General features: G+C 33.6%; 1 protein-coding gene across 2 annotated transcripts in view; it reads left to right on the top strand.

Annotated features, from left to right (window-relative positions):
- Positions 1 to 806: 806 nt before the first annotated feature.
- LOC106076795 (uncharacterized) overlaps positions 807 to 10070 on the top strand; it is a 30518-nt gene continuing 21254 nt past the window's right edge. Inside the window, exons 1-2 of one of the 2 annotated variants that reach the window (XM_013237615.2) lie at positions 807 to 940; positions 7300 to 9993. In XM_013237615.2, coding sequence (XP_013093069.2) covers positions 7308 to 9993 — 2686 coding nt within the window. In that variant the 5' untranslated portion in view covers positions 807 to 940; positions 7300 to 7307. Of the gene's footprint in view, positions 941 to 4061; positions 4122 to 7299; positions 9994 to 10070 lie in introns of those variants that run through there. The other variant, XM_013237623.2, reaches the window with a different exon arrangement.

Below are 10070 nucleotides of genomic sequence, written 5' to 3'. Positions count from 1 at the left end.
CAGAAATATATGGCGCCTCGATTTGGAAGCAGGTGCCAAACAGATGAGCAAGACGTGGGGACAGTTGGAGAGACTCACCCAGAACCGAGATGCCTGGAGGAAGCTGGTTGATGGCCTATGCCCCAGAAGGGACCACAGGCAGAGATGAGATGAGAGATGAGACTTATGGATTTTGTAGATAATTCTGAAATATGTTCTGCATAAATTTATTATAGATTTTCATGTTATTATTCACAACTTTTTTGCAGATATTTTAGTTAGGTAAAACATTCTAAAGTTTTTAGTATTATGTTATAATTAAATACATTTTATTTATAAGTCTATATTTCTATGTGATGTTACTCTTCCAGACTTTCCACAATTTGCTCATGGTAGCGGATATTATGCCAAGCTTAAACGGATTTGTCTCTGTTATTATCCTCCATCTCTTTTAATGCTTGACCCTAGGTATGTATATGAGTCAACTTCTTCCAATATTTGGCCCTTCAGCAGTATTTGCAACATCTCGTACTATCTCCATCACAAACTTTGTGCTCTTTCCGGCACTGATTTCCATGCCTACTGCTATAACTGCGGCATCCAGTTTTGAAGTAAGATGTTGTACCCAATCGGCATTTTCTCCGAAAGCTTTTTTAAAGTCTATGGAGTTGTGTGTTGTTGAAGGCATTGTTCATTTAATAGTCTGATGTTAAATATTTGTTCAATCAACGGAGCTTCTATACTCTATACTGCCCTGAAGCCTGCTGTCTGTTCTTCGGAAAGGACCTCTTCAGTTTTTCTCTTGAGTCTATTAGAGTTGGCAACATTATAAAGCAGGCCGGATGTAAATCTAACTCTAGTGTAAATCACTCACCCATAGATCAATATTAGATCTATATTATATCTGGATCTACTAGATTTCTAGACTCTAGACGTCTATCTACTACAGTCTAGAATAGAAGTAAACAACTATTTTTATATATAGATATCTATCTATTCTAGATCTAGAGCAAGATTAGCCCTAAGCCTAGCCCTAGGTTAGATCTTGACTTGTACGGTAACCGGGTAACCCTCCTAGCTAAGCGTAGCTAGAGTCTAGACTAGAGTTAGTCTAGATTCTAGAGTCTAGAGTGAGAGTCATACTCATAGTACTCATACTCATAGTAAAGTGTAAAGTAATAGATCTAATATTAATATAGATCTAGAGTCTAGTATCATCATAAGTATGATACAGTAGGCTTAGTTAGTAGTTACAGTAGCCTAGATTAGAATAGTAGTTTAAGTTTAAGTTTAAGTAATATATAGAATCTAGAGTCTAGGTCTAGAGTCTAGAGTTAAATATAACTTAAATATAATTATAGATTCTAGACTAGTAGTTTATTTAATTGGGACATTACATGAATTTATTAGGACATTTTCTGTTTTTGTGGTTATTAAATAATTATTAGATCTAATTATTAAATTTTAATATTTATTATAAAACTCAGCGCTGTATTATATTCTAGAGTAGTTTATGCTATTCGGACACATATAGGCCCAAATTTGAAAGTTTGACTTTGACAGCGCATTATTTTACAATGGTTCGACATAGAAAAGAAAATGACGTATCAAAATCTTCTTAAGTTAAAGGAGAATAAGGATGACTACTTATATTTGTACCCCTCACCTATATTTGTTATTATATTTAAGGTCAAAGAGGCTGTGTGTTTTCATTTAATTCAGACAAATTTGACCCACATTATTTGATTCCGGACACCATTATTTATTTCGGACAGTCTCTATATTTAGGCCTCAATAAACTCAGATTTTAATTCTTTACTAACATTTACTAAATTTTAAGATCCCCAGGCATAACCCCTCACATTAAATCATTAAGATGTTTTGGAATTATGTGTAAATACGAACACAAAAAGTATAAATATGAACACACTTATTCTACCAAAATTAGGTCACTGGGATAGTGACTTCTATACTGACTTTTAGACTTATTTTATGTTTGAATTGTTTGCATGATTAGATGTGTGTTGAATGTTTGTGTTTTTTGTTTATTAATTTAATAAATTTCTAATACAGATATATCAGATGATCTTTTGTAGTATAGTACAAGTTAGGATAGCCATTCTTGCCTAACTGAATCCTCTATATTCTCTCTATATAAATCTAGATCTATCTAGTAGGTCTAGATCTAAGCATTTAACTTCATTCAATGTACCAAGCTCACTCCAAACATTTACTCATTTATTCTCTATTACAAAAACAACAACAAACGAACAAATATAATATAAGATCATTTTTTATTGATGTCCAAAACTGGCTGTCCGAAATAAATTTTGGTACGAAAATCGTAATTTAATTTGGACACCCTATTAATTTTTTATTTGTATGGAATCAGACAACTTGGCTTATAAATCAAATAAATCAGCTCCAAAAGCAGAATAAATATATATTAGTATAGACTTAGCAAATCAAAAAATATAGTCTTAACCCTAGAAAGAGGTAAAGTTATCCGGGTAGCATAGGAAAAAACAGCAACCTGACTAACAAATTTGAAATTCGTTTTTCTTACATAAAAAGACAGCTAAATGGAAGGAAATTGGGTCAGAATCATTGGAAAATGTACAAGCACATTATACAGCTCGCTAGTTTTATAATAAATATTAAAATAATTATTTAATGACCACAAAAACAGCAAATGTCCGAATTCATGTAATGTCCGAAATAAATAAACTACTATATATATTGATAATTATTTTATTCATTATAGTGCTTGTCCATTTTCCAATGATTCTGACCCAATTTCCTTCCATTTAGAAAATTTAGATGTTGATATCTAGATCTAGTGGATTTAGCCAGCTGTCTTTGTATGTAACTTAAGAAAAACAAATCAAATTTGTAAGTCAGGTTGTTGTTTTTTCCTATGTTACCAGGCCTAGGGTTAAGACTATATAGATCTACTACTGATGATAGATCTAGATTTATATAGAGAGAATACAGAGGATTCAGTTAGGCAAGAATGGCTATCCTAACCTGTACTATACTACAAAAGATCATCTGTATTAGAAATTTATTGAATTAATAAACAAAAAACACAAACACTCAACACACATCTAATCATGCAAACATAAAGTAAGTCTAAAAGTCTGTGTATAGAAGTCAGTATCCCAGTGCCCTATTTAGGTAGAATAAGTGTGTTCATATTTTTATTTTTTGTGTTCATATTTATGCAGAATTTGAAAATACAAATATCTTTTATTAATGATTTAATGTTAGAGGCTATGCCTGGGGATCTTAACATTTAGTTAATGTTATATATATAGATTATAGAATTAAAATCCGCGTTTATTGATGCTTAAATATAGAGACTGTCTGAAATAAATTTTAAGATGTCCGGAATCAAATAATGTGGGTCAAATTTGTCCGAAGTAAATGAAAACACACTGCCTCTTTGACCTTAAATATAATAAACAAATATAGGTTAGGGGTACAAATATTTAAGTAATCATCCTTATTCTCCTTAACTAACTAGAAGATTTTGATACTTCTTTTTCTTTTCTATGTCGAACCATTGTAGAGGTGTCTGAATAGCATTTATAAAAATACTACTCTAGATCTAAAATTAGATCTATTTATTCTATTAACTATATTATATTTTATGTAATACTAATGATAATCTATTAATATTAGTATTATAATATATATTTATAATTAAATATAAATCTATACTAACTTGTCTTGATTGAAAAAAGATCGAGTAATAAATCTAGTATAGATTTAATATAGATTTTATTATATTAAATAGAGTCTGTGAATTAGAACTCAAAATTCAACTCAAACTCTAGACTCTAGACTATCATCTCTAGTCAGTGAGCCAGTGACCAGTGTGAGTGTGACTAGTCGCCACTAGTCACTATTACTATAGAAGACTATATTATCTAGATCTAGTAGTTAGAGTCTAGTCACTAGTCTAATACTAGAATTATACTAGATCTAGATCTATAATCTATATAGACCTATTACTATTATAACTATATTATAGTTAATAGTGACACTATTCACTATAGACTATAGTTATACCGTTATAGATCTAGTTAGAATAGATTACATGTCTGGAGTGTACCAATGCTGTGGATCTTATGATCTAGGTAGGCTTAAACTTCAAACTTTTGTAGGCCTACCTAGATTACCTACTTAACTAGATCTAGATAAATAATCTAGATCTAGAGTCTCGACGTTATCAATCTAGATCACACTAGAATCGAGAATTTAGAAAATCGTAACGTAATGTCTAGCTAGACTATACTGTCTATAGTCTATAGTAGGGTTGTAGTCTAGACTCTATATCTAGACTGTGTTTTTAATCTATAGCGATTTTTTTTTTTATTAAAATGAATAAGGGAATCAGGGATCATCCTTTTTTTGCATTCAACTTTTTTTAAGCCCCAAAATAATTAATTTCCACTAATGAACTTGAAAAAAAAAAAGTCTCGTTGGTGTATTAGCTGACTGAGAATGGTACCAACCCGCCACTCCACTGTTGTGTTCTTCATTTCTTGACTAAATCTAATTGCTATCAAGAACCAATCAGTGTATAGATCTTGGAGTAATGTATTCACCCCACCTTTTCTGTGTTTTTCCCCCCCAGGCTTAGCGTGACCACTCTTAAGCTAGTGTAGAGAGGGGAAAAATGATACGAAATGCGTAATGCGACAGGTTAAATTTATATATTTGCGTACTGGCTGACATTTTTGGGAGATTTTACTTACCAAATACGCATTTAGTGTAATGATATGCAGGTCTGTAATAGTAAATGCCACACCAATTACAAAGAGTAATAGAAAACAATGTTAATGGTTTCAATTTAGTGAGATTGGGTGTTTTACACTGTCCACTGTTTTCAAAGCTTTGTAATGAATTTGATGCGTCCAAAATGTTCTGCTATTGCAAACTGTATCTTATCTTCTTGTCTTATATAATACAGACGTTACTTCAAAAAAGAAGATGATTACGTCCTACGCATTATGCATATTAACCAATGACCTAAATTCTGCCAAGTCACTGGTTTTCCTTGCTAGCTCAGGCAACCCATTCCATGCTCTAAAACAGTGATTCCCAAAGAGGTCTATATAGACCCCCAGGGGTCTATGAAGACTTCCAAGGGGTCTACGAAAGGAAAAAAATAGATTGGGGGTCTATGAGATGTCCACGGGGGTCTACGATAATAGATTTTATTTAAGCAGGTCGTGACTTTAATTTTTACATCCCATTAATGTAATTCTTTACACTAAGATATAATTTTAATTTGTACCATAGTAAATCCTTAAAATATTTATCCTGCTATTTAAACAAAAAATTGTTGTATTTAATTTCAATATTTATTTAAATAACTTAATTTTGTCTACATGTAAATAATGTTTAACAAAAAAAAATGTAAACTGTATAGCGTGATTAGTTAAAATTGTTCACTCCTTCCTTGTCAAACTAGCGGTTGCCAATTGCCATTTTTATGATGATATGAAACTATTTACGCTGGAGATCATCTGAGACAATGCCACCCCGATAAAAAGATAAATATTTGAAAAACTTTCAAACATTCAAAGATAAAATTCAGAATAGACCCACAAAATTTCTCGTCAACATCATAAAGAGATGGTAATGGTTTGTGGACGTCTTACAATATCTGTTTACTTATAGCAAAATAGGGAGCGTGTTGGTAGTGGTTAAGCCCTTGGCTTCCGAACCTGGGGTCCTGGGTTCGAATCTCGGTGAATTTTAAATTTAAGGATTTTTAGGGCTCCCAAGTCTTCCCAACTCTAATGGGAACCTGACTTAAGTTAGGAAAAGTCGTTGTGCTGCCCACATAACACCCTGCTCGTTAACTGTTGGCCAAAGAAACAAGGTCTGAAAGGGGAACTTAATTAACTTTTTTTTTTTTTGGCAAAATATGGAAAACATCATTATTAAAAGCATTTCTTTAAGCAACAATACAGTTCAAGGTCACTTCGGTGGCATGAAGTATACAATTAAAAGCTTCTAATGTAATTCTTTACAAACGACATATATACAGTTTGGGATCAGCGGTATCACAGGCTCTGACAGGGTGTAGTGATGAGTGTTGCAAACTGTTAAGGATCGCTAGCTCCTTATTTTTCCTCAGGGTTGACCCATAAAACCTTTCCCATGTTGCAAGGCCTGCAGAGTTTTGAATTCAGCTGTACTTCTGCTAGCCAGCCAAGGCTAAAAAGCCCTTCCTGATCGAAGCTTACTGGTTTTAACGACAGTTACTCGACTTCGCCCCTTCTCTTGTTAGTGATAATATCTTCGCGGACTCAATATTTAAAAAGATCAAGAAATACACGAGAAACTGCTCTTTGCAAAAATTTCAACAATGATACTTAAAGAAAATTAATTAATTAATATTTAATGTTTGAAGCATTACTTTAAAGAACAACAAATTCCTATATGAAACATAATACCCATAGCAACGAATGATAGACCGACAAAAAAAAACAACATTTCCAGCGTGTTTGGAGATTCCATCGATAAATATTATTTTATGAATTTTATCAATAAAAAGATAGATCTCTATAACTTGATATGTAGCTTTAAATCACTTTTTCACTTTTCAACTCACCACAGATAGAAATTAGTTTTAAAAAAATGATGAATTTTCAAAGATTTTAAAGTTTAACAGGGGGTCTATCGAAAACCAGAAAACATGACAAGGGGTCTACGAGACAAAAAAGTTTGGGAACCACTGCTCTAGATAGATATTAGTATTTAATAGATCTAAATCTATTTAGAGTTTAATGTATTGATGTATGTGTCTATATGAAGCATAAAATTGAGCAATTAAAAACAAGATATCATTTAGATACATATTTAAAACAATAACTGATTTAGTTATTATTTAAGTAGACTAACAGTATTAGCAGTTAATGATTAAACTAGAACTAGTTGTAAACAATTTTTTTTTAGTCATGCCTAAAAAAAAATTGATAAATTTTACTTTGTATGATATTTTTTTTTGCTCTGATAATATTTATGTATAAATATTTAAAAATTTAAATTGATTGTTGATTTCTCAAAACAAATAAAATTACATACATTTAGGATGAACAATGCAGTCTCTATTAGAGATAAGACATCATTTCTTAAAATATTGTTCAAGGCAGTATAGAAACATTGCCTATGTGTCAAGAAAACTGACTGCAAAGTTATAAAAATTTTAAATGAATAGATTCTAATATTTCCATGTTTTTTTCTTTTTTTTTTTTTTTCTCATAATTTTGCTGTAATCACGTTTATGTCTTCTATTTAAAGGTCTAAAAATGGATGAAATTGGAGAAATTGATTTTGATTTATCTGAATGGATGGTTCTTGATGATGGTGAGGATGATAATGAAACTAACAATGCTATGTTAAATAGCACAGAAACTGAAAAAGATTCTACTTCAGTTTTAGCTAGTCCATCGTCTGAGACCAATGTAAAAAATTCAGAGGCCAAAAAAGCTGACAGTAAATTACAGAGCTCTGATACAAATGTTTCTTCAGTGAGCACCACACAGAAGAGCAGTCCAAAGCCAGCTAAAGGTGTGACAGTGCAGCCTAAAAAGGCAACAATTTCTAAAAATTCTACTACAGTTTTAGTCAGTCCATTGTCTGATACAGCTATTAAGAATTCAGAGTCAGAAAAAGACATTAAATTACAGAGCTCTGATACAAATCTTGCTTCAGTGAGCATCAAACAGAAGAGCAGTCCAAGGCCAGCTAATAGTGTGACAACGCAGCCTAAAAAGGCAACAATTTCTAAAACTTCTACTCCAGTTTCAGCCAATCAATTGTCTGATACAGTTGTCAAAAATTCAGAGGCCAAAAAAGATGATGGTCAGTTACAGAGTTCTGATTCAAAGCTTGCTTCAGTGAGCACCACACAGAAGAGCAGTCCAAGGCCAGCTAATAGTGTGACAACGCAGCCTAAAGAGGCAACAATTTCAAAAGAATCTACCGAAGTTTTAGCCAATCAATTGTCTGATATAGTTGTCAAAAATTCAGAGGCTAAAAAAGAGGACAGTAAATTACAGAGCTCTGATTCAAATCCTGCTTCAGTGAGCACCACACAGAAGAGTAGTCAAAGACCAGCTGGTAGTGTGACAACGCAGCCCAAAAATGCAACAGTCTTACCAAAAACCACCATTCCGATTGGAAAGGATGGTAAAGATTCTTGTCAAGTTACAGAAAAGGTTCAAGCTATAGTCACTCAACCTAAACCACCCACAGCAAAGTCTATAAAAAGCCCTAAAGTGCAGACCAGACCTAATACAACCTCATCTTCCAATCTGAATAAAGCAGCAGTTAGTATTGCATCAATGCCATCTATTAATGTTAAAGAAGTGACATCAATTTCAGAATCTGGTACTTACAAAAAAGGTGAGATTAAAACTCCTCAGAAGGCAAATGCAGTGAAAGCAACAACAGACTTGGAAACAGATAAAAAAGGAAGTGGCATGAAATCCTTAACTGTTACCTTACAGAAATGTGATTCAAAGAATACTAAAACACAAAAGGCATCATCAAGTCCAGTGAAAGTACCCCCACTTGACACAGCAGTGGATAAGGAAGGCTCTGCAAAAAATTCTCCTGGAGTATCTAAAAAAGATGTATCAGAAGAACCCAAGCCAAAAACCATTACATCAGAATCAAAAACAAATTTAAAATCTGATCTCTCTGTTTCTGCTTCCACTACCAATACCTCTGTGAAGATGGATGCAATTACCCAAACAAACACCAAAACAGTGCATACTAATTTCACATCCAGCAACTCTAGTAATAGTTCCACTAAAACAACCAATGCTACAAATATGACGTCTTCACCATCTGCGGTTGGTTTAACCTCGTCAAGTTCATCAGAAGCACCTAAAAAAACAACAGAAATCTCTAAACTAGTGAAAGGAGTAGTTGGAAGTAGCAACTTGCTTGGTTCTAATCAGTCTAATAAACAGCCTGATAACATCACACCAAAGTCACCTAAAATAAATAGTCCTCAATCCACTTCACTCAAGCAGACCCCTAAAGCAGAAAATACTGTCATGAAAAAGATCCAACCAAAATTAACAGAATCATCCTCTAAGACCATGGGTAGTGTAGATGTCGGGGATAAAATAAACAAACCCAGTCCACAGGCACCAGGTAAATCTTCTGCACAGTCTAATACAGCAAACATTGATTCAAAAAGCTTAGCTGCTGTAATGTTGTCAGTGGAAAAAAAAAATGCCCAGGCCACTAATGAAACTTTAGATGCTGGAAAAAAATCAGAAGTTTTGGGGACAAAGCGAGAGATGCCCAGATCTGATACAGAACCAGTTAGAAAAAAAACTAAATTAGAAGAGCAGACATCAGATGGTGCAGTGGAGAAAAATGAACATCCCCAAGATTGCAAACAGGGATCACATACTCAATCACCTGCTCAGTCTAACACTATGAAAATCGATTCAACAAGCATAGCAGCTGCAATGGTGTCTGTGGAGAAAAAAAATGCCCCAGTGACCTATCAAACTTTAGAAGCTGGAAGAAAATCTGATGTTTTGGGGATAAAGCGAGAGATGGCGAAATCTGAGGCAGAACCAGTCAGAAAGATAGCTAAATTAGAAGAGCAGGCATCAGATGGTACAAAGGACAAAAAGGATGAAAATGCTCCTGAATTCAAACAGGCATCAGTTAATCAATCAGCAAATCTTGCAGGACCTCAGTCAAAAGCTTCAGCCAAGCGTATTGTTCACAGGTTTCATAGAGCCACCCAAACTGTGTCTCAGCAGCTGGACAAACCTGTCCAGTGTAGTTTGATGTGCCAGCCCCAATTGGTGGGTGTGTGTGTGCAGGCTGGATCGCCAAACAAACCTAGCTGGCAAGATGAGGTGCGCTTCATCAGAACACTTCCAGACTCAGTCTACCCTAGCATATTCAAAATGGTGTCAGAGTTTAACATTACCAAAGTGGCGGTACAAAATATTCATTCAGGTATGTATCAAATTTGTTATCTGTGCTGTCACTCATGTGGCAATGTGTTGAGATAAACCAATGTTAGTATTTTGCTT

Source organism: Biomphalaria glabrata, chromosome 2, assembly GCF_947242115.1.
Source record: "Biomphalaria glabrata chromosome 2, xgBioGlab47.1, whole genome shotgun sequence".
Lineage (NCBI taxonomy): Eukaryota > Metazoa > Mollusca > Gastropoda > Planorbidae > Biomphalaria > Biomphalaria glabrata.
This window is presented reverse-complemented; position numbering and strand designations above follow the sequence as displayed.